A 25,601-nucleotide genomic window follows, 5' to 3' on the forward strand; every position below is an offset into this window, starting at 1 on the left:
GAAGTGCTTTGGGTCTTTCTGAGGTTTTGGAAGGTGCTATATACATTTTTTTCTTCTTATTTGTTAGCTTGAATATTGTGGGCCTGGATATTTGGAAAGAGCTGGTTTTACCACTGTTGCCTTATTGCCGGATAAATCCTAAGATGGAATGAAAGACTTGCCTCTATATAGCACATCTCATGACCTCAGGATGTCCCAAATTGCACTGAAGTACTTTTGAAGTGCAGTTAATGTTGCCATTTAGGAAGCGCGGCAGTCAATTTGTGCACAGCAAGCTCCCACAAATAGCAATGAGATAATCTGGGGAGAGCTCCCCTGCTCTTCTTCAAAATAGTGCTGAGGGATCTTTTACACCCATCTGAGAGGTTTAACATCTCAACAATAACAACAACAACTTACATTTATATAGCACTTTTAACAGAATAAAACTTTCACAGGAGCATTATTAAACAAAGTATGATACCGAGCCACAAAAAGATATTAGGATAGATGACCAAAAGCTTGATCAGAGGTAAATTTTAAGGAGTGTCTTAAAGGAGGAAAGTGAGGTGGAGAGGTGAGGAGGTGTAGAGAGAGTATTTCAGAGCTTGGGACCTAGGCAACTGAAGGAGCAGCCACCAATGGTGGAGTGATTAAAAGCAGGGATGCACAAGAGGCCAGAATTAGAGGAGCACAGATATCTTGATGCTGGAGGAGATTACAGAGGTACGGAGGGGAAAGGCCATAGAGAGATTTAGAAACAAGGATGAGAATTTTAAAATCAAGACATTGCTTGACTGGGAGCCAATGTAGGTCAGCGAGCACAGGGGTGATCGGGGAACAGGACTTGGTACAAATTAAGACATGGGCAGCAGAGTTCTGGATGACCTCAAATTTAAGGACTCATCCAAAGACAGCACCTCCGACAGTGCAGCACTCCTTCAGTACTGCAATGGGTGTACCAGTCTAGATTTTGTGCTTGTCTCTTGAGTGCAGCTCAAACCCACAACCTTCTGACTCAGAGGTGAGAGAGTGTGCAACCTACTGAGCCATGGTAACACGTAAATGCTGAACCAGAACACCAAGATCTGTTTGTATCAACAGCTTGAGGTAATTATGGAAATTAATTAGAATGGGCACTCAAACTTTACATAAGGCCCACAGTATGAACCCATGTGACCCATGAGGAAAACAGCTCAGACTCTGAGCTGTGAGGCAAACTAATGATGTTATCAGCTCAGCCATTTCAATGCAGAAATCTTTGCCGATATAGTGAGGCTGCACGATTAATTTCCAGCCCTGTGTTCAGTAGACAATGCAGGGACATGTGGTAAATGTACACTTAGTAACTGATATCTGATGGGAAGAAACGCCTGTTACTATGGTGACATATTAATATTGCTTCATAACGGAAGTTTTAATACAGGCCTTGCACATCCAACAAAGAGCAACTTCCAAAATAATCAACTTGGTCAGATTAGCAAACAATGGAAGTATTCTGACATTATGAAGCTGCCAAATTTAAAGATTTAATATTTTCCAGTGCAATTTTGAAAGAACTCGTTTGGAGATGTAGGCTGTTACCATCAGAGGCAAAGATACACATTTTCACCAACAACATTGGGGTTCCAGGGATGAGGGACTTCAGTTATGTGGAGAGACTGGTGAAGCTGGGGTTGTTCTCCTTAGAGCAGAGAAGGTTAAAGGAGATTTGATAGAGGTGTTCAAAATCATGAAGGGTACAGAATGAATACAGTTTAAAGTGGCAAAAGGGTCAGTATCAAGAGGACACAGATTTAAGGTGATTGGCAAAAGAACCAGAGACGACATAGAAACATAGACATAGAAAATAGGAGCAGGAGTAGGCCATTCGGCCCTTCAAGCCTGCTCCGCCATTCATTATGATCATGGCTGATCATCCAACTCAGTAACCTTTTCCTGCTTTCCCCCCATATCCTTTGATCCCTTTAGACCCAAGAGCTATATCTAACTCCTTCTTGAAAACATACAATGTTTTGGCCTCAACTGCTTTCTGTGGTAGCGAATTCCACAGGTTCACCACTTTCTGGGAGAAGAAATCTCTTCTCATCTCAGTCCTGAAAGGTTTATCCTGGCAACCCCTGAAAGGTAACCCCTGGTTCTGGACTCCCCCACCATCAGGAACATCCTTCCTGCATCTACCCTGTCAAGTCCTGTTAGAATTTTATTGGTTTCTATGAGATTCCCCCCTCACTCTTCTGAACTCCAGCGAATATAATCCTAACCGACTCAATCCCTCCTCATACGTCAGTCCCACCATCCCCGGACATGAGTTAACATTATTTTACGCAGTGAGTTGTTGTGATCTGGAATGCGCTGCCTGAAAGGGTGACAGAAGCAGATTCAATCATAACTTTCAAAAGGGAATTGGATAAATACTCGCAGGGAAGTGATCTGCAGGGCTATGGGAAAAGAGCAGGGGAGTGGGACTAATTGGGCAGCTCTATCAAGGAGACAGCACAGGCATGATGGGCCGAATGGCCTCCTTCCACGTTGTACCATCCAATGATTCTAAAAGGACAACATTTCATTTTATGCTGAATAGAGTTGGATAATAAGGGGTAATTTTAGCAACTTACACTGTCAGGTTGGAGATTTCCTCAGCTACTCTATCAGATGGAGCGTGTGAAAAAATGGGTACTATAGTGTAGTGGTTGTGTTACTGGACTAGTTATACAGAGAATGGGAGTTCAAATCCCAATTCTGCAAATAAAAAGCTGAGATCAGTAAAAGTGACAATGAAACTGTCAGATTGTTGTAAAAACCCAACTGGTTCACTAATGTCCTTGAGGGAATGAAGGAAACCTGCTGTCTTTACCTGGTCTGGGTCTATAAGTGACTCCAGTCTCACACCACCATGATTGACTCTTAGCTGTCCTCTGACGTGGCCATTCTGTTCTATCAAAACTACGACTAGCAGTTCAAGAAGGCCCACCATTGTCATCTCCTCAAGGGCAACGGGGGATGGGCAATAAATGCTGGCATTGCCATTGACTCCCACATCCTGAGACTCTCTGCACACCAGAGTACACACAGTTTCATCACACGCCATTGCACAGTTACCCTGTGAAGCTTACAAGTCAGTGAACATGTCATAGGTACTGGATGTGGGGCTAGAAAGTAGAGCTGGCATACAAGAAATAATTGCAGCAGTAGTCCATACAGCCCCTCGAGCCTGCTCACCAATTAATCATGGCTGATCTTCTACCTCAATTCCACGTTCCCACCTGATCCTCATATCCCTTAATTTCCTTAGAGACTAAAAATCTATCAATCTCTATCTGGAATATTCTTAACAACTGAGCATCTACAGCTTTCTGGGCGAGAGAATTCCAAAGATTCACAATCCTGTTAGTGAAGAAATTTCCTCTCATCTCAGTCCTAAGTGACCATTCCTTTACTCTGAGACTATGATCCCCTTGTTCTAGACTCTCCAGACGGGGGAAACAGCCTCCCAGCATCTACTCTTTGAACCCTCTCGTAACCTTACATGTTTCAATGGGATCAGTTCTCATTCTTTTAAATAGTAGAGATTATAGGCCCATTCTACTCAATTGTGCATCATTGGACAACCTTCTCATCACAGAATTGTTACAGTGCAGAAGGAGGCCATTCAGTCCATCATGTCTGCACTGACTCTCCAAAAGAGCAACTCCCTCAGTCCCATTCCCCTGCCTTCTCCCCATAACCCTGCACATTCTTCCTTTTCATATGACTGTCTAATTCCCTTTTGAATGCTTCAATTGAACCTGCCTCCACCACGTTCTCAGGCAGCACATTCCAGACCTTAACCACTCGCTGCGTGAAAAAGTTTCTCCTCATGTCACTTTTGCTTCTGTTACCAAATACTTTAAATCTGTGCCCTCTCGTTCTCGATCCTTTCACGAGTGGGAACAGTTTCTCTCTATCTACTCTGTCCAGGCCCCTCATGATTTTGAATACCTCTATCAAATCACCTTTCAGCCTTCTCTTCTCCAAGGAAAACAATACTAACTTCTTCAATCTACCTTCCTAATTGAAATTCATCATCCCTGGAACAATTCTTGTGAATCTTTTCTGTACTCTCTCCAATGCTTTCACATCTTTCCTCAAGTGCAGTGCCCAGAATTGGATGCAATATTCCAGCTGAGGCCGAACTAGTGTCTTATACAAGTTCACCATAACTTCCTTGTGCTTGTATTCTATGCCCCTATTAATAAAGCCCAGGATACTGTATGCTTTATTAACAACTCTCTCAACCTGTCCTGCCACCTTCAATGACTTATGCACATATACACCCAGCTCCCTCTGCCCCTGCACCCCCTTTAGAATTGTACCCTTTATTCTATATTGTCTCTCCATGTTCTTCCTACCAAAATGAATCACTTCACATTTCTCTGCATTGAACTTCATCTGCCACCTGTCTGCCCATTCCACCAACTTGTCAATGTCCTTTTGAAGTTCTACATTACCCTCCTCACAGTTCACAATGCTTCCAAGTCTTGTATCATCTACAAACTTTGAAATTGTGCCCTGTACACCAAGGTCTAGGTCATTAATATATATCAGGAAAAGCAAGGGTCCCAACACTGATCCCTGGGGAACTCCGCTACAAACTTTCCTCCAGCCTGAAAAACATCCATTAACCACTACTCTTTGTTTCCTGTCACTCAATTTCACATCCATGTTGCTATCGTCCCTTTTATTCCATGAGCTACAGGTTTGCTCACAAGTCTGTTGTGTGTCACTGTATCAAACGCCTTTTGAAAGTCCATGTACACCACATCAACAGCATTGCCCTCATCAACCCTCTCTGTTACCTCATCAAAAATCTCCAGCAAGTTAGTTAAACATGATTTTCCCTTAAGAAATCTATGCTGGCTTTCCTTAATGAACTGACATTTGTCCATGTTGTTGTTGATTTTGTCCCTAACTATTTTTTCCAAAAGTTTTCCCACCACCGAAGTTAAACTGACTGGTCTGTAGTTGCTGGGCTTATCTTTACACCCTTTTTTGAACAAAGGTGTAACATTTACAATTTTCCAGTCCTCTGGCACCACCCCTGAGTCTAAGGAAGACTGAAAAATTATGGCCAGTGCCTCTGCAATTTCCACCCTCACTTCCCTCAGTATCCTTGGATGCATCTTATCCAGGCCCTGGTGCTTGATCCACTTTAAGTTCAGACAGCCTATCTAATACTTCTTCTTTATCAGTTTTAAACCCCTCTAGTGTCTGACTTACCTCTTCCTTCATCATTGTCTGGGTTGCATCTTCTTCCTTGGTAAAGACAGATGCAAAGTATTCATTTACTACCTCAGCTATGCCCTCTGCCTCCATGTATAAATCCCCTTTCTGGTCCCTAATCAGCCCCACTCCTCCTTTTATCACCCTTTTACTATTTATATGCCTATGGAAAACTTTGGGATTCCCTTTAATGTTAGCTGCCAGTCTCTTTTCATGCTCTCTCTTTGCTTCTCTTATTTGCTTTTTCACTTCCCCTCTGGACCTTCTATATTCAGCCTAGTTCTCAATACTATTTTCTCCCTGGCATCTGTCATAAGCACACTTTTTCTTCTTTATCTTAATCTCTACCTCTTTTCTCATCCAGGGAGCTTTGGATTTGTTTGCCCTACTTTCCCTCTTCGAGGGAACATACCTTGACTGTGCCCAAACTATCTCTTCTTTGAAGGTAGCCCATTGTTCATCTACCAATTTTACTGCCAATTGACTCCAATTTATTCTCCCCAGCTCCATTCTTACCCCATTGAAGTTGGCCTTCCCCCAGTTAATTATTCTTACCCTGGATTGCTCTTTGTCCTTTTTCAGTCAGCCTAAACCTTATGATACAATGATCACTATCCCCTAAATGCTCTCCTACTGATACTTGATCCACTTGGCCAACCTCATTTCCAAGAACCAGGTCCAGCAGTGCCTCCTTTCTTGTTTGACTAGCAACATACTGTTGTAGAAAATGTTCCTGAACACACTGTAGGATCTCTTGCCCCTCACTGCCCTTTACACTATTATCCCAATCTATGTTTGGATAATTAAAGTCCCCCATTATAACTACCCTATAATTTTTGTACCTCTCTGTAATTTCCTTGCAAATTTGTTCCTCCACGTCCTTTCCACTAACTGGTGGCCTATAGACAACACTGAGCAATGTAACTGCACCTTTTTTGTTCCTTAGCTCTAGCCAAATTGATTCTGTCCTCGACCCCTCTGAGACATCCTTTTTCTCCAGCACTGCAATGCTCTCCTTAATCAATGCTGCCACCCGTCCCCATTTTTTTCCTTTCCTATTTTTCCTGAACACCTTGTATCCAGGAATATTTAACACCCAGTCCTGCCCTTCTTCGAGCCAGGTCTCTGTTATAGCCACAACATCATATTTCTACATGGCAATCTGCACCTGTACCTCACCAGTCTTATTAACCACATTCCGTGCATTCACATACATGCACATTAACCCTGATTCAGACTTTATTACTTTCTCCCTTACTCTGACCCCACCTAATAACGTACTATTCCCTAATCTTGTGCTATCTATCTCCCCCAGTATTCTGTGCATCTTGGTATTCGTCTCTAATACTTGCTCCTGGCTCCCACACCCCAGACAAGTTACCAGTTTTGCTTCCCTCCAATCTGAGCTCCCTCTCTGGTTCCCATCCCCCGGACAATTTAGTTTAAGCCCTCGCACTCTGCTCTAAGGCAAGCATATCTTTCCTTAGATATGGAGACCAAAACTGCGCACAGTACTCCAAGTGTGGTCTCACCAATTCCCTGTACAATTGCAGCAAGACTTCCTTACTCTTGTATTCCAGGCCTCTTGGAATAAAGACTAACATACAATTAACATTTTCATTACTTGCTGTACCTGCAATGTTTACCTTTTGTGTTTTTGGGACAAGGATACCCAAATTCCTCTGAACATCAACATTTAATAGTTTCTCACCTTTTAAAAAATATTCAATTTTTCTATTCATACTACCAAAGTGATTAACACCACTCCCCCTCATTGTGCTCCATCTGTCACCTTGCACGTTCACTTAACCTGTCTATATCACTTTGCAGATTCTTTGTGTCCTCTTCACAGCCTGCTTTCCCACCTAGCTTTGTATCTTGGATACAATACATTCAGTCCCTTCTTCTAAGTATTCATCTATGGATTAAAAATAGCAGGGACCCCAGCACTCATCCTTGTGGCACGCCACTGTAAAATCTGCCAACCTGAAAATGCCTCTTTTCTTCCTACTCCGTGTTTTCTGTCTGTTAACCAATCCTCTATCTGTGCTAATACATTACCCAGTGCCACGAGTCCTTATCCTGTGCAACAATCTTTCGTGTGGACCTTATCAATGCCTTTTGAAAATCCAAATATACTACACTTACTGGTTCCCCTTTATCTATCCTGCTGGTTATATACTCAAAAAATTCAGATAGTTTTGTCAAATACAATTTCATAAAACCTTGTTGTCTCTGCCTAATCATGTTATGATTCTCTTGCAACCCTGTTACCACTTCCTTGATAATGGATTCCAGCATTTTCCAGATGAACAATGTCAGGCTAACTGGCCTGTAGTTCCTCGTTTTCTCTCTCCCTCCTTCCTTGAATAGCAGTGTTACATTTGCTGCTTTGAATATTTAATGCAGTCTTACAAGCTTCCTCTGTCTGCTATGTTAACACAGCGCCTTGTCCAGACCCCATCTAGAGTATCTGTGTTCAGTTCTGGGCACTGCATCTCAGGAAGGATATTTGGCCTTGGAGAGAGTGCAGCACAGATTCAGCAGGATGACATCCTTTCAGGCAGAGCATTCCATATCATAACAACATGCTGAATTTATAAAAAAGAATTTTCCTTATCTCTCCCTCTGGTTCTTTTGCCAATTATCTTAAATCTGTGTGCACTGGTTACTGACCCTCCCATCAGTGGAAACAGTTTCCCCTCTGGTAATCGGGCACACTGTACAAAGCTCTTCCCACCAATTTCTGGATTACTGGTGAAGTATGAATCAGATTGAAGCGCTGACTCTGATCGTCCAGTTGTGTGTTCTCCTCAGGTTCCTACGCAGGGGCTGTCGTGGCAATGCCACTCGCAGGATTGTTGGTCCAGTACAAAGGATGGTCTTCGGTTTTCTATGTTTACGGTGAGTCCCTTTCAAAAGGGCCCAGGTAACCCAAAATGTTCTAATATTATTCAAGGTGCGATGGCTGAGGTATTTGTCCACAGTGGACAGCGAGACATAGTATAAAAGTGGCTTGATGTTAACTGAGTGGTTGTGCAGGTGAGGATGCTATCCTTGGGTTCAAAGGGGTAACTGCAAGACTTACCCTCCGGCACTGAGCTTCACTAGATGAGAGCTTGTGTTATATTGGGTGATAACACAATAGGGCCCATTGTGTGACCCACACTGGGCTTGGGAGTAGGATAAACTGCAGCAAGACTTCTTCAGCAGCACCTCCCAAATCCGTCTGTTCCATCATCTCGATCCACCATGGGTCTGGAGTCACCACTAGGCCAGACTGGGTAGGGATGCCATGTTTCTTACTTAGAGGGACATTAGTGAGCCTGTTGAGCTTTTATAATCAGCTGTCACCAGTTACCCAGAGGTGAGTTCAAATCTTACCAGCTTCCTTCGTAGGGTTTGAATGCACAACCTCTGCATCATTAGTCCAGTATCCATGAGCTCTATACTTGTACAATATCTTTTATTTATTTTGTTCATGCGATGTTAGTGTCACTGGCAAGGCTAGCATTTGTTAGGCCTCAGTTTAAAAAATACACAAGTTTTGCCGTCCTGATATACTGCGGGATATTGGGTCTTTGGGACTGCTGCAGAGGAAAGCCACTGGACTAATTCCCAGTTTAAAACACCTTAGTTACCCAGAGAGGCTTAACCAGTTGGGTCACTGCACTTCAAAGAAGTGTAGAGTTAAGAAAGAATGATCAACATTTCAAAAATAACAAAAGGATTAGATTGTGTTTGTGTGGACGGGTTATTTCACCTGGGCAGATTAAGGAGGATCAGGGATCATGCTTTCAAGTTGTAAGAGCAAAGCTGGGTTGGATGTTGGGTGTGCCTTCTTTTCCCAGAGATTTGGGGCGGCACAGTGGCGCAGTGGTTAGCACCGCAGCCTCACAGCTCCAGGGACCTGGGTTCGATTCTGGGTACTGCCTGTGCGGAGTTTGCAAGTTCTCCCTGTGTCAGCGTGGGTTTTCTCCGGGTGCTCCGGTTTCCTCCCACATGCCAAAGACTTGCAGGTTGATAGGTTAATTGGCCATTATAAATTGCCCCTAGTATAGGTAGGTGGTAGGGAAATATATAGGAACAGGTGGGGATGTGGTAGGAATATGGGATTAGTGTAGGATTAGTATAAATGGGTGGTTGATGGTCGGCACAGACTTGGTGGGCCGAAGGGCCTGTTTCAGTGCTGTATCTCTAAACTAAAATAGTGAACCTCTGGGAATTGCTGATTCATGCAGTGAACACTGATTCATTGAATTCCGTGAAGCAAGAGCTGGCCCTGTTTCTGGCTGGGGAGGACATCAATATACAGGAGGTAACATCTCTAGGTATGCTTAAAAGGGATAGAAAGGAATTTTTCAGTTTTCCCCCTGAATTGGCTGGGATATTTAGCTGATTTTTTGCTTCTCCCAGGAGCTCACACGGAGTCTGGGTCAGTAGGGAGCGTCAGCATTGTGATGCGTAAGGCAGGTCCTTCAAATGCCCCTGTGACCATCTTACAATATCAGCTACCTGAAAGCTTGAATAAAAATGGCAGATAGGTCCAGCCACACACCCCCACCCTGCCCCCCACATTGCCCTGGACTCCCAGGTGGGGCACTCATTCACCATGGTGCTGTCTGCTACACCTGCTTGCAACAGATGACCCTCTGACATGGATACACCAGATCCCCTTGACGGCCAAAGTCACAGGAGCTCCCAACAATTTCCCCCCTCCCCCTAACCATGATGACCTTGTGGAACAAAGGTGAACGATCTATTTAGCAGACAATATGTGCAAAGGAAGATCTCACAAACAAACAGCAATGACCAGGTATTCTATGTTTAGTGATGTTGGTTGCAGGACAAATGTTGGTCAGGACAGAGTCTTCGTCTTCCAGTAATGCCACAGAATCCTTTACATCCACCCATGAGGGCAGAAAGGACCTCAGTTCATCGGACAGCAGTACCTCTGACAGTGCAGCACTTCCTCAGTACCGCATTGGCATGTCAGCCTGGATTTTGTGCTCAAATTACTGGAGCGGGACCTAAACCCACAACCATCTGACTGAGAGGCAAGAGTGCTACCCACTGAGCCACAGCTGATACCTGGCTGGGTGGATACCTGTGCTTAGTTTTGAACATTAAACCATGACAGAAATATAACCTCATGGGCTGTTGACCAACTGTAATGCAGTCACTTCTCCTTTCCAATTTTGCAGGTATGCTTGGAATGATATGGTACATATTTTGGCTGCTCTTTGCCTATGAAAGTCCAGCAAAGCACCCAACAATAACAAGCGAGGAGAGAATATACATCGAGAGCAGTATCGGGGAAAGGGCCACTCTAATAAATGCAAGCCAGGTAAGCTGGCACTTCCGATACAGGCTCAGTACTGACCATCCAGGGACGATGACTGAACACACCAACAACAACTTGGTATATATATATAGCACCTTTAATGTAGTTAAAACGTCTCAAGACACTTCACAAGAATGTAAATCAAATACAATTTGACACAGAGCCACATAAAGAGATATTAGGGCATGTGACCAAAAGCTTGGTCAAAGAGGTAGGTTTTAAGGACCGTATTAAAATCAGACAGAGAGATTTGGGGAGAGAATTTCAGAGCTTAGTGTCCAGACAGCTGAAGGCACGGCCACCAATGGTGGAGCGATTGAAGTCAAGGAAGCTCGAGGCCAGAATTGGAGGCGTGCAGAGATCTCAGAGGGCTACCGGGATGGAGGAGGTTACAGAGATAGGGATGAATAACGAGAGGCCTAAGTGACAGCATTGCTCAATTTTAACACACTGGCCTCTGGGCCAGAAGGTCATGAGGGTAATTTTAACTTTGTGCAAAGGTGTCAAAATGGAAGTCAATGAAAGGGGAAATTAGACGAGGTGTGTGAGGGGCCCCCAATTCAATCTCTACCATTGGGACCATCGCCCATGGTTAGATGACCCCTTGTGTGTTTAAGGCCCAATTAAGTAAGTTTGGATTGATTCTACAATATTCCCAGTGTGGAGAGCTTTGTGTTTTGGCTATTCAATGCCAAAGCCGTGAATCCCATGTGAATTTCCATCAATTAATGTTAATGGACCGATAATATATAATGCAGATAATAATATTTCAAAATTAGGGACAATAAAATGAAGATGGTCACCGATAATTCCAATTCAAGACAAACCCAGAGAGTGGTTATAATCTGAAATTCACTATCACACGGAGTGGTTTAGGCAAATAATAGAGAAACATTTAAGGGGAAGCACGATAAACACGGGAGAGAGAAAGGAATAGAAAGATATGCTGATATGGGTGAGATGAATAGGATGGGAGGAGGCTCATGTGGAACATGAACACCAGTATAGACCAGTTGGGCCGAATGGCCTGTTCCTGAACTTACATTCTATGTAAGAACGCTACAAAAGCCAATGACTTCTAGGCCTGAATTCCCAACATGTGCTCCAAGCATTTGAAATTTGCACTGAGTGCAGAGCCATGAGATCTCCCCCATATCTGTGCCTTGCTAATAACGCTGGCATCCTGACACATGTGTTTTGTGTAGCTGGTGTTGCCCCCAAGATAAGTAAGTGCTCCCAGAGCTCTGTATGATTGCAGTGGAGAGCGGGAATATAGGTGTGGATGGCCAACATCGCAGTCCATTAAAATGAATCGTGTTGGGAGAGTAACCTCAGCGCCTCAACTCTCAATGCACACTCCAACTGGGCGGCACTCACAGCGGGAGGGTTCACTTGTAAAATCAATGCATTATGTCTTCAGTTTGTAGCCATTAGTTTTCTTTGTTTTCTGGTGTTATTCCTGTTAAATCCTGTCTCACCTGGGAGTTACTCCTGTTATACTGACCCCCCCCCCCACCACCGCCACCCCATGTGTGAGTTGGTTCCTTGGCATTTCCTGATGTATTGAGACTGACTGCACCTGCTCTCTGATTTTCTTCCAGAAATTCAGGACCCCCTGGTTGAAGTTCTTCACCTCCATGCCTGTTTATGCCATCATTGTGGCCAATTTCTGCAGAAGCTGGACCTTCTACTTGCTGCTCATCAGCCAGCCCGCCTACTTTGAGGAGGTTTTTGGTTTCCCAATCAGCAAGGTAAGTGACAGCAGGTTACCAGAGGCATTCTCAGTTCTTGCTGCATTTATACTGCATGTAGCGGCCTCAGACTGGGAACTGCCAGTTCCAACAAGGCACTACTCTGTTCACATTGCCTGATGGCATATCTGGCTCTCCAACCCAGGAGAGAGCTCTGGTTACATGGTTGGCACTGAGCAACTGTTAAAATGTTGTGGGGGGGGGGGGGGCGGGCGGGGGTGGAAATACCATTTGGGCCGAGGGGAATCAATGGGGTGTATCCTGATTCCGCCCTGTGGATACAAGGCTGGGAAATTCCAGTTCAGGATGAGCTGTTGTCAGGGATTCTACCTCCTAAAGTAGAAAGAAAGAAAAAAGCTTGAATTTCCAAAACAACTTTCACAACCTCAGGACATCCCAAAGCACTTTACAACCAATGGAGTATTCTCTTTCTCTCTTGTTCCCTTTTGCTGTCTTTCTCTTTCATCTCTCCCTCTCCTTCTCTCTCTCTCATTTCTCTCTCTTTGTCTCTCTCACTTTCTGTCTCTCTTTTTATCTTTCTTTCATCTTTTTCTCACTCTCTCTTTCTCTCCCTTCCTTCCTTTCCTGCCTATCCTCCCTTTCCCCCCCTTTCCTTTCTTTTACTTCCTATCTTTTCATTTCCTTTTCTTTCCCTTCTTACCTTCCTTCCTTCTTCTGTCCCCATTAAATACCCAGCCTCCTCTTTGGGTCTTATGGTGGAGGACTCGCTGCAGTATGATGAGGATTCTCGTCTCACACTCTCGCTCTTGGTGTTGGGAACTGGTCAGAAGACCTCACTATACTGGTGATAATCTCAGTAATTGGTTAGGGTCACAGCAGGGTCACAGCGGGGGTGGGGTGGGGAATGTCCTGTCACTCCCCTATCCCACTTGTCGCTATCCTAGCATTGCTAACTCTGGTCAGATATATTCCAGGAGGTTCCACCTCCAACTGTTCCGTCCCATCATTGGTCACCAGAAATTTCTATTATCATGGTGCTCACCTTCCCATGGCCAATTTAAAATGAACAGTCTCATTGTTACCAAATTGGATGCTACTTGACTGTCAGTCAACCAGAAATCTTTTCCCCATCTCCAATATTTTTTAACTAACAAATTAAACTGTTCAGAGAAGTTTTTTAATGTCCCTGTGATTTTTCTCCCAGAGATGCTAGTCTGGCACCCCTTCACCCTACTACCTTCAACATTCATTGCCTTCACTGCCAACGCACAGTGGCAGCAGTGTGTACCATCTACAAGATGCACTGCAGCAACTCACCAAGCCTCCTTCGACAGCACCTTCCAAACCCACGACCTCTACCACCTAGAAGGATAAGGGTAGCAGATGTATGGGAACACCACTAAGATCCCCTCCAAGCCACACACCATCCTGACTTGGGACTATATTGCCGTTTCTTCACTGTCGCTGAGTCAAAATCCTGGAACTCCCTTCCTAACAGCACTGTGGGTGTACCGACTCCACCACAAGGACTTGCAGCAGTTCAAGAAGGCAGCTGACCACTAGCAATAAATGGGCAATAAATGCTGCCCTTGCCAGCGATGCTCACATCCCACAAACAAATAAAAACAAAATTATCTTTAATTGCTGGATACTCCAGGGCAATCCTGTAGCTTTGGCAACTCTATGTCATCCTCCCATGAAGAGGGTAATCCAGCCCTTAGGATCCAACCCAGGATAATTTTGCACAGCAGAATCCAGGTGAATAGCAGACAGCGAGTAAAGAAAATCTCTCTGCTGGTGAAAATTTAGAAGATGCACAAACCAGGAACCCTGAGTTTTTGAGGGGATGATTTACCAATTGGAAATTCACCGTGAGACCAGTTTGAGAACCGATGAGACTTTTGAGTTATAATCAACATTTGCCATGAGCATGGAGCCTGCTCATTACATCTCCCACTCACTGAGGCCATGATGATAAATGCAGGAGTGAGTTACAGCCAGCGGCAAAAAAGTGGGTTAGAATTCAGGTCCCGTACGTCGTCCTTGAGTATTCTGTTCGGGTCTGGTAAGTAACTGAAATTAAAATATTGGAAGCAGTGAACTCGTCTGGTATCTGATTGAAGATCGGTCCAATTGTGTTACAGTGAACTATTTCATTAAAGCACTGTCCATTATTAGAACATCACCTCATGCTTGTCTGACTGCAATATGGAGATGATGTTATCATGCACAAGGTGACTGGTTACTTGGTAGAAATGTAATTAGACCGGGGTGGGGGGGGGGGGGGGGGGCGGGGGCGCGGCATAGAATATGTAATGAAGGCCCTTAAGGGGTCCCTTAATAAATATTTGATACACTGTGAAAAATCAATGATAAAAAAAGAGACCCTAACTGAAGCCCCATTGTAGCAGGTAAATTAATTAACACAGGAAAATGTGAATAATTGAAAGGCAAATTGCTTAAAGTGAAAGCAAAAAGTTAAGAGTATATCTCCTGAAATAAAAACAGAAAATGCTGCAAATGCTCAGCAGGTCAGGCAGCATCTGTGGAGAAAGAAACAGAGTTAAGTGATTTTGTGCTGACTGCGGGGCTCCCAGAGCTGAAAAGGCGGGGGGGGGGGGGGGGGTGCCTGCCTCGGCCATTTGGAGCCCACCCACCCCCGTTGCAATTGTACGGTACCAGGCCAATTAACAGTCTGGCGCTGGGATCCTCGTCATTTTAAAGGTGGGGATCCCGCCTCCAAGAGCTGCTGGCCAATCACAGGGCTGGTAGCTCAGTGGAATCGGCAGCACCACTGGGAGCAGTGGCCACTGCCAGTACTGCAGAGGCCTTGGGCCCAGGCCCAGCGCTGGAGACCCGTACCTCAGGTAAATGAGGTGGGGTCGACGGGGCCAGTCTGACAGGCCTAAGCGAGGGGGGAGGGGAAAGGGTTGGTGTTTAGTACAGGGGTAGGGGGTCTATGGAGTTGGTTTGTTTGCCGGTGGGGACCCTCCGTGCGCCACAGATTGCCCATGGAGGATGGCACCATCCCAACCCAAGCCTACAGGGAGGTCTCCTCGTTTTACTGGAGAACCTTCCCACATGGCGGTGGCCTGGATGAAGAGACCCTTAATTGGCTGGTTATAGGCCTCTTTATGGTCTCAAGTGGGCTCTGGGTGGGAAGGCCGTCTATGGCCTCTCCCTCACTGACAAAATTGCGTGGCAAAGGGACAGCAATGGGCCCTCTGCCCCATTCCCCCCGCCTCTCATCGCAATTCTATGCCCCCCCCCCCTCCACGCGCCTCAAATCCTGTCTTTGGTGGGGGGGCTCATAAAATTCAGCACAATGTTTCAGGTTGACATTTCATCAGAACTGGAAAAGTTTGAGATGTAATAGGTTTAAAGCAAGTGTACAGGCAGGGAAAGGGGGGAGGGGGGAAAGAACAAAAGGGAAGGTCTGTGATAGGGTGGATGACAGGAGAGATGAAACAACAAAAGAGATGATGGTGCAAGGCAAAAGCAAGGTAGTACGGGTGGTAAATTTTAGCTCTGGTTGTTGAAGTTCAGGAGCAGGCTGACACTCTTTGTTCTAAGAGAACCAACCAAGGTCTTTAAAATTATGAGCAGGTTCAATAAAATAGATTTAATTGAAATGATCAGGTAAATAGAGGGGAATTGTTTCCAATAGCAGGAGGATTGGTAACCAAAGGGCACAGATTTAAATTAATTGGCAGAAGTACCAGAGAGGGGGGACGAGGGGTATTTTATTTTACAGTGAGTTGTGATCTGGATTGCACTGCCTGAAAGGATGGTGGAAGCAGCTTACACAACTTTCAAAAGGAACTGGATAAATACTTGGAGGAAAAAAAGTTTGAAGAGTTATGAAGGAAAGAGTAGGGCAGTGGGACTAATTGGATATCTCTTTCAAAGAGCTGGCAAAGATGTGATGGGCCAAATGGCCTCCTTCTGTACTGTATGATGCTCTGATGGGGTCAATGTGGAGATACTCTTTCCACTTGTGGGTGTGTCCAGAACGGGGTTGGGGGGGGGGGGGGGGTCAAAATAAAGATTAAAAGGCTCCATGCAGGATGATAAATTGGGGCTATTGGGTTTTAGATGGAACAGTGATATCCATGCAGGATAAGTAACAAGGGCTAGTGTTACAGTTGCTGTTATCAAACCCAGTGATTCAGTAGCTACCAGTTTTATTAAATATATACACTTTTTAAAATTATCTTTTTTTTTTATTCATTCATGGGGTGTGGGTGTCACTGGCCAGGCCAGCATTTATTGCCCATCCCTAATTGCCCTTGAGAAGGTGGTGGTGAGCTGCCTTCTTGAACCGCTGCAGTCCATGTGGGGCAGGTACACCCACAGTGCTGTTAGGAAGGGAGTTCCAGGATTTTGACCCAGTGACAGTGAAGGAACGGCGATATAGTTCTAAGTCAGGATGGTGTGTGACTTGGAAGGTAACTTGCAGGTCGTGAAGTTCCCATGTATTTGCTGCTCTTGTCCTTCTAGTTGGTAGAGGTCACAGATTTGGAAGGTGCTGTCTAAGGGGCCTTGGTGCGTTACTGCAGAGTATCTTGTAGATGGTACACACTGCTGCCACTGTGCGTCGGTGGTGGAGGGAGTGAATGTTTGTGGATGGGGTGCCAATCAAGCGGGCTGCTTTGTCCTGGATGGTGTCGAGCTTCTTGAGTGTTGTTGGAGCTGCACCCATCCAGGCAAGTGGAGAGTATTCCATCACACTCCTGACTTGTGCCTTGTAGATGGTGGACAGGCTTTGGGGAGTCAGGAGGTGAGTTACTCGCCTCAGGATTGCTAGCCTCTGACCTGCTCTTGTAGCCACGGTATTTATATGGCTACTCCAGTTCAGTGTCTGATCAATGGTAGCCCCTAGGATGTTGATAGTGGGGGATTCAGCGATGGTAATGCCATTGAATGTCAAGGGGAGATGGTTAGATTCTCTCTTGTTGGAGATGGTCATTACATGGCACTTGTGTGGCGCAAATGTTACTTGCCACTTATCAGCCCAAGCCTGGATATTGTCCAGGTCTTGCTGCATTTCTACACGGACCGCTTCAGTATTTGAGGAGTCACGAATGGTGCTGAACATTGTGCAATCATCAGCGAACATCCCCACTTCTGACCTTATGATTGAAGGAAGGTCATTGATGAAGCAGCTGAAGATGGTTGGGCCTAGGACACTACCCTGAGGAACTCCTGCAGTGATGTCCTGGAGCTCAGATGATTGACTTCCAACAATCACAGCCATCTTCCTTTGCGCTCGGTATGACTCTAACCAGCAGAGAGTTTTCCCCCTGATTCCCATTGACTCCAGTTTTGCCAAGGCTCCTTGATGCCATACTCGGTCAAATGTTGCCTTGATGCCAAGGGCAGTCACTTTCACCTCACCTCTTGAGTTCAGCTCTTTTGTCCATGTTTGAACCAAGGCTGTAATGAGGTCAGGTGCTGAGTGGCCCTGTCGGAACCCAAAATGGGTATCACTGAGCAGGTTGTTGCTAAGCAAGTGCTGCAATGTTATCTAAATGCAATGTTAAACCTTCTTCCCGGCAGGTGGGTATACTGTCGGCTGTGCCTCACATGGTGATGACCATAGTTGTGCCAATTGGAGGACAGATTGCCGATTTCCTGAGGAGCAGAAATATTCTATCCACAACAACCGTCCGAAAAATCATGAATTGCGGAGGTAAATTGAACATCAAACTCTCAGTCAACACTTTTACAGGCTGTCAGCCAATTGTTTGTTTCAATATGGAGACAGATGTTTTGTATTTGTTCAGTGTGTGGTTTCAATGATGATGTTGTAAAAACTGTTTAGAAAATAAAGAACTAGCGGAATCTTAGGTTTATCACAAGAGATATATTGAACATAACATTCATAAACCTTAATAGGAACTCAGTTAGAGACAGGTGTGCAATATTGGGCTCCATACGATAGGAAGGATATTGAGACTGTAGAAAGGGAACGGCACAGATTCACTAGGATGCTGTTCTGATGAAAGGTCATTGACCTGAAACGTTAACTTTTGTTTCTCTCTCTACAGATGCTGCCAGACCTGCTGATTATTTCCAGCATTTTCTGTTTATATTTCACTAGGGCGCTGTCTGGTTGGAAGAAAGACAAGTACAAAAGAGAGACTTGGAAATTTGAGGGCTTTTCTTGTTCGAAGAGACATCATGGGGTCATTTGATAGAGGTGTTTCAGATTATCAAAGCGTGGGAAGGATGTTTACAGTGGTTGAGGGATCAAGAATGAAGGGCCAAAGTTACAAGATTAAATGAGAAACTTCTTCACATAGTGAGTTGCGAGACTGTGGGATTCACTGCCAGGATTAGTAGTTAAGGCAGAAAACATCAGTCCTCCAGATTAGATTTGCTAATCCTCCCGGATTGGAGGGGAATGGAAATGGGACAATCTGGTGGAGAAAGAGCCAGGAGTCTGCAGTTGTTGGGGGTGGGGTGCAGGGCAGTGCTGGGTGGAGAGAGACGGGTGTTTCTGTGACGGGTTGCCTTTTTTTTCTTTCATGGGATGTGGGCTTCACTGGCAAGGCCAGTATTTGATGCCCCTCCCTAATTAACAACTGAGTGGCTTGCTAGGCCATTTCAGAGAGCAGTTAAGAGTCAACCACATTGCTGTGGATCTGGAGTCACATGTAGGCCAGACCAGGTAAGGACGGCCGATTTCCTTCCCTTAAGGACGTTAGTGAACCAGAAGGGTTTTTTAACAACAATTGGTGATAGTTTCATGGCACCATTACCGAGACTAGCTTTCAATTCCATCAGCTGCGTGATGGGATTTGAACCCATGTCCCCAGGGCATTAGCCTGGGCCTCTGGTTTACTAGTTCAGTACATTACCAATGCCATCTCCCCATGTTGATGTCAATGAGCCACAGAGGACAATTTTAATTTGAGGACAGGAATGGTGTGTGGCATGTGGTTTGGAGGGAGGGAGGTGAGAGTGATTTGAAGCAGGCAGGGCATCCAGAAATCATGAAGGAAATGGAGCCTGGAGATTATAACTGCTGGGCCTTGGTTAAATGATTTAGATCTGATTCCACTCAAAACCGAAGTCAGGACTGGCAGGCGAGAGCTGGAATTGGGATAGAAAGGGGTGGGGGGAGTGATGGGGGGGGGAGGGGGGAGGGTGTATGTGAGACTAGGAATTGCAGCAGGAATTGGAACAGGAGATGGACTCTCCTGGGCCTATGTTTGGAACTGGTGGAGTGGGTTGATAAACAGTGCCGGGGGTCGGGCAAGGGTCAGAGGGAAAGTGGGGTCGGGGGTCTCCAAGGATTTCCTCCAGGACTCGGAACAAGGAGCACTTTCGCTCCTCCTGCCGCATCAGTAATCCGCCTGAACAGCAGAAGACAAGTCTTAGCTAGGCTATTGGCCATTCCGGTGTGCCCCCCACCCTGCGTCTCTTTGCTAGGTTTGACACCAGCTAGTCCCCCTGCCACACCCCCCGCCCCCATCTCCCCCTCACACCCCCCCACCACAGAGTTCCAGGGCCGTGGTTTCCATTTGAATCAGGTCCACACTGGCCTGTGAGTCTCGCAACATTGGAAAAGCAGCGAAGGTGAACACTCTGCCAATATGGAGGGAGCAGAGCAATCCCAGGTCAGTGAGAGGGTTTTCACCTTTCCCTCTGTTGCTGCCCAGTGATTCATGGGGAGGGGTGGGGGAATTAAATTCAAATTACATAGTATTTACAGGACAGAAAGAGGTGAATTATCCCAACTATTACATGCTGATGCTTGTACTCCACAGGAGCCTCCTCCCACCCCTCTCCATCTCACACTATCAACATTTCCTCCTGTTCCTTTCTCCTTCATGTGCTTATCTAACTTCCTCTTCAATACATCTACGCTATACACCTCAACCATTCCATGTGGTAGTGAGTTCCACATTCTCACCACTCTCTGGATACCACTCTCTCGGCCAGCACAGACACGATGGGCTGAGTGATCTCTTTCTGTGCTGTAAACTTTCGAAGATCCTATGATATTAAAGAAGTTTCTCCTGAATCCCCTATTGGATTTATTAGTGACTATCTTATATTTATGGCCCCCTAGTTCTGGACACCCTACAAGTGGAAACATTTTCTCCATGTTATCTGACTGAATCCATAGAATCGTACGGCAGAAATTTGTCTGGAGTGGGGGAGGGGTGTGTGATTTCTCCCTCTATAACCCATAACCTTGATTGATCAGCTCCAAATTCTCCCAGCCACTCGCCTCCTGAGTCAACCTCTGCACTGGGGGTGAAGCTTTGTAAAATGCATCCTCTGATGTGTTGCCTTTCAGGTCTCTGAGTGAGCTACTCTCAGCAATGGCTTCTAGGTATTTCTGAGACACAATGTAATGTCTAGAGTCTTTTGACAAGACAATGACCATGTTATCTTTCTCCATGACAACTACTGACAATCTGATGTTGAGAGAACTGACCTTTACAACTTGCTGCAATCAACGCCATTCTATTTTCAACTTTGTCAAATGTTGCAGAATCATAGAATCTTATAGAACAGATGGAGGCCATTCGGCCCATCGTGCATGTGCTGGCTCTTTGAAAGAGCTATTCAATTAGTCCCACTGCCCTGCTCTTTCCTCATAGCCCTGCAAATTTTTTCCTTTCAAGTTTTTATCCAATTCCTTTTTGGAAGTTATTATTGAACCTGCTTCTACCGCTCTTTCAGGCAGAACAGTGGGGGCGGCACAGTGGCGCAGTGGTGCAGTGGTTAGCATCGCAGCCTCACAGCTCCAGCGACCCGGGTTCAATTCCGGGTACTGCCTGTGTGGAGTTTGCAAGTTCTCCCTGTGTCTGTGTGGGTTTTCGCCAGGTGCTCCGGTTTCCTCCCACCACCAAAGACTTGCAGGTTGATAGGTAAATTGGCCATTATAAATTGCCCCTAGTATAGGTAGGTGGTAAGGGAATATAGGGACAGGTGAGGATATGGTAGGAATATGGGATTAGTGTAGGATTAGTATAAAATGGGTTGTTGATGGTCAGCACAGACTCGGTGGGCCGAAAGGCCTGTTTCAGTGCTGTATCTCTAAATAAACATTCCAGATCACAACAATTCGCTGTTTAAAAAAACTCTCCTTATCACCCCTCTGGTTCCTTTGCTAATTACTTTAAATCTGTGAGTGTTGGTTATTATCCCCACTGCCGGTGGAGACAGTTTCTCCTTATTTATTCTTTCAAAATTCTTCATAATGTTGAAAAACTCTATTAAATCTCTCCTTATCTTTCTCTGCTGCAAGGAGAATAATACCAGCATCTCCAGTCTCTCCACATAACTGAAGTCCCTCATGCTTGGTACCATTCTAATAAATCTCCTCTGCATCCTCTCAAAAGCCTTGATGTCCTTCCTAAAGTGCGGTGCCCAGAGAAAGTGATGAACAAAGCTTAAGCATCAAGCTTTACCGCGGTGCTATTTCTGATCAGACTATCATCTTTATTTGGCTGCTCCCAATGGTGCCAGGAACAGATTTTTTGTCACTTCCCCATCCTTATCTTCAACTCTCTCCTGCATGGATTAACAATATGGCCCCGCAGAGGAGATAGACAAGTGAACACTAAACATTTTCAGGGAAAGCTGCACCCCTCTGATCTGTTGCCCAGTGATTTGGGCACACTTACACATTATGCCAGCGGCCACTCAAAGAGAAACCCCTTAGTTTGTAACCTTGAGGCTGTTAATGTGACTATAAGTATTCCTTCCTAACACCAGTGACAATTTACAACAGCAACTTGCATTTATATAGCACCTTTACCATAATATAATCTTCCCAAGGAACATAAATCAGAAAACATTTGACACCGAACTACATAAGGAAATATTAGGATGGGTGACCAAAAGCTTGATCAAAGAGGTAAGTGTCTTGAAGGATGAAAGAGAGGTAGAGAGGTTCAGGGAGGGAATTCCAGAGCTTAGGGCCCAGGTAGCTGAAGGCACGGCTACCAATGGTGGAGCGATTAAAATCAGGGATGCTCAAGAGGGCCGAATTGGAGGAGCTCAGATAGCTCAGAGGGTTGTAGGTCTGAAGGAGGTTACAGAGGTAGGGAGGGGTGAGACCATGGATGGGTTTGAAAACAAGGATGAGAATTTTTAAATTGAGGCAGTGTTGGACTGGGAGCCAATGTAGATCAGTGAGCACAGGGACGATGGGTGAACAGGATTATGGAGTTAGGGTACAGACAGCAGGGTTATGGATATAGGATGAATTGATGACTTCAGTCACTAATGTAAAGTTTTATTTTCCAAAGGTTTCGGCATGGAGGCTACCTTGTTGCTGATTGTTGGTTATTCCCACACCAGAGAGGTTGCAATCTCTTTCCTGGTGCTTGCTGTTGGATTTAGTGGATTTGCGATTTCAGGTGGGTTATCCTTTATTCTGATCACCTGTGTCCAATCAAATCATTTATCTTCCATTATTTGATGCATACCTTCCTTTCCAAACCTCTCCCATGTATTCTCTTTGCGGGCTTGTCCTATCACTTTGCCACCAGCCCCATTGGAGAGTAGAGTTGGTTGGTTCAGAAACATCGGAACAGGAGAATTTGCAGTGTGATGGGGCAAGAGGGGTGGGGTGGGGGGGGGTGTGGTTGAGCGGGGGTGGGGGGGGCGGGGGGGGAGAGGGACTAATTTGATAGATTTCACAAAGAGATGGTACAGACACAATGGGTCGAATTGTTTGCTTCTGTGCTCTATGGTTCATTAACCAAATTGCTTGCCATGCTGTAGCAGTGCTGGGATCAGTAGTGGAAGATTTCACACCTGTAATAACAGGTTGTGGCCTCCCCCTCAATTGTGCATGAATCACAGTGTAATTTTAAGGCTGCCAGTGGGAAAGCCATGCTCAAATGATGGAGATAAGACAAGCACTGCAGGCCAGGTGCTTCCACCTGTGCTCCTTGTGATTGCAACTCTTCACCTGGAGTGCAGGATAGAAAACTAGTCTTCACACACACACACAGTCAGACAATATTAATGCTGCAAACAAGCAAACGCTTGTCATAAACTCAGTCAAATATTAATGTTGTTGCTGTCTGAGGAGATCACAGACAGCCAACACATACAAATAAGGAGAAACTGTTTCCACTGGCAGGAGGTAACCAGACGACACAGATTAAAGTTAAATGGCAAAAGAACCAGAGGGGGAGATGAGAAGAATTATTTTTACTCAATGAGTTGTTGTGATCTGGAACGTGCTGCCTGAAAGGGCGGTGGAAGCAGATTCAATAGTTTTTTTCGAAAGGGAATTGGATAAATACTTGAAAAGATAAAATTTGCAGGGTTTTGGGGAAAGAGCAGGGGGAGTGGGACTAATTGGATAGCTCTTTCAAAGAGCTAGCACAGACACAATGGGCCAAATGGCCTCCTTCTGTGCTGCATCAATCTATGATTCCAGGGAATAAATGAAATGCAAGAAATAACTGGTATGGGAGGAGGCGGAGGATGAACAAGAATCATACAGATCTTGCAACATCTTCCCCGGACATGTGGAATTGAGGACATCCTGCTCACCATCCCAGGAACGCAGGCCACGTTCTGCAACACAGGTGTCAGGATTCTGGGGCCGGGGCGTTGGCCAAGAAAAGCACAGGGCATTCCGCAGTCGTGTGCTTCCAGGGAGAGCTCCCCCGTCCATGAGCAATAGAAAATCATTGGCTGCACGACTGAGATTTCCCTGCAAGATCTGCACTGGACCGAATGGCCTCCTCTGTGCTGTATGACTTGTCTGGGAGTGCCAGATCTCTCCACTTTGATCTCAATGTCCAGGCAGATACTGTCAACACCGCAGCTCAGCCCAGTGATTGCGTAGCAAGACAACAGCATCTCATCCAAGCTGCCTAGGCCTTAAGCTCTGGAATTCCTTCTCTAAACCCCTCGATCCCTCTCTCATCTCCTTTAAGACCCGCCTTAAAAACCTTTTCTTTGACCAAGCTTTTTGTTCACCTGTCCTAACATCTCCTTATGTGGATTGTTGTCAAATTCTATTTGATAACACTCCAGTGAAGCTCACTGGGTGTTTTACCACATTGAATTCGCCATTTAAAGGTGAGTTCTTGTTAATGCAGGTTCAGTTCCAGGGAAAAATTCCTAGCTTTCGCTTCCAATAAGATTCACAAGTGATGGATCTTCAGAACCTCAAACTGTTGTCATGTGTTTGCAGGTGTCCTTGGATGTAAATGGAAGCCCATTCAACTGTTGAGCACCATTTATATGTTACAATGAAATGCCTCTACAGTCCATTCTGATCTGATTAAGATTATGTGCTATTGTTGTTGAATTCAGGGTTCAATGTAAATCACTTGGACATCGCCCCTCGCTATGCCAGCATTCTGATGGGGATCTCCAATGGTGTGGGAACACTGTCAGGAATGATTTGCCCATTAATCGTTGGAGCAATGACAATACACAAGGTATGACTAAACTTCCCGTCTGTTTCTGAATGATAATTGTCTTCAATTCCTCAGCGGTGGTATTGTGTCACATTCTGGGCACTGCCCTTTAGGAAGAACGTCAAGGCCTTAGAGAGGGTGCAGAGAAGATTTACAAGAAAGACTTCAGTTACTGGAGAAACTGGGAACTGGGGCTGCTCTTCTTTGAACAGAGAATGTTAAGGGGAGATTTAATAGAAGTGTTCAAAACTATAAGGGATTTTGAGAGGGTAGATAGAGAGAAACTATTCCCACTGATCAGCAACCAGAAGGGAGATGAGCAGAAATTGCATTAATTTCTGAGTTGTTGTGATTTGGAATGCACTGCCTGAAAGGGCAGTGGAAGCAGATTCAATAGTAAGTTTCAAAGGGAATTGGATAAATACTTGAAAAGGAGACATTTGCAGGGTTATAGGGAAGGAGCAGAGGGCGTGGCACTAATTAGACAACTCGTTCTAAGAGTCGGCACAGGCACGATGGGCTGAATGGCCTCCTCCTGTGCTGTACGATTCTATGAACTCATTAGGCCAGTGTGTGGTGCCTCTGCAGAAGGTGACTCTTGATTCGGTTACTGTTTGGTTAAAGGAGCTGAAGTGTCAGACACCTCACAAAGTTTGTATGTGGAGGAAGGTGCAAGTGACAACATGACAGCAACCTACTGGATTCAATTTCATCTTGTGCTATTGGTGTATTATTTTAATCTTAATTTAAAAATATGAAATGAACAGTGGATTCAAATTGGTGGACACGATTGTGTCCTTTTCTGTATCTCTTGTTTTACACACTTACCTGTCCTTATTCTGTCAGCCTTGCCTCAAGCAGCTAGCACTCTTGCCTCTATGTCAGAAGGCT

The 25,601-nt window shown here is 45.2% G+C and overlaps 1 protein-coding gene across 1 annotated transcript in view; it reads left to right on the plus strand.

The window, feature by feature from the left end:
- Positions 1-25,601, plus strand: part of slc17a8 (solute carrier family 17 member 8) — a 65,763-nt gene that overhangs the window by 39,361 nt on the left and 801 nt on the right. Inside the window, exons 6-11 of the mRNA XM_068051147.1 lie at positions 8,059-8,145; positions 10,446-10,588; positions 12,187-12,336; positions 17,857-17,989; positions 22,572-22,682; positions 24,604-24,731. Of these exons, the coding sequence (XP_067907248.1) occupies positions 8,059-8,145; positions 10,446-10,588; positions 12,187-12,336; positions 17,857-17,989; positions 22,572-22,682; positions 24,604-24,731 (752 nt within the window). The remainder of the gene's footprint in view (positions 1-8,058; positions 8,146-10,445; positions 10,589-12,186; positions 12,337-17,856; positions 17,990-22,571; positions 22,683-24,603; positions 24,732-25,601) is intronic.

This window comes from Heterodontus francisci, chromosome 18, assembly GCF_036365525.1.
Source record: "Heterodontus francisci isolate sHetFra1 chromosome 18, sHetFra1.hap1, whole genome shotgun sequence".
Classification (NCBI taxonomy): domain Eukaryota; kingdom Metazoa; phylum Chordata; class Chondrichthyes; order Heterodontiformes; family Heterodontidae; genus Heterodontus; species Heterodontus francisci.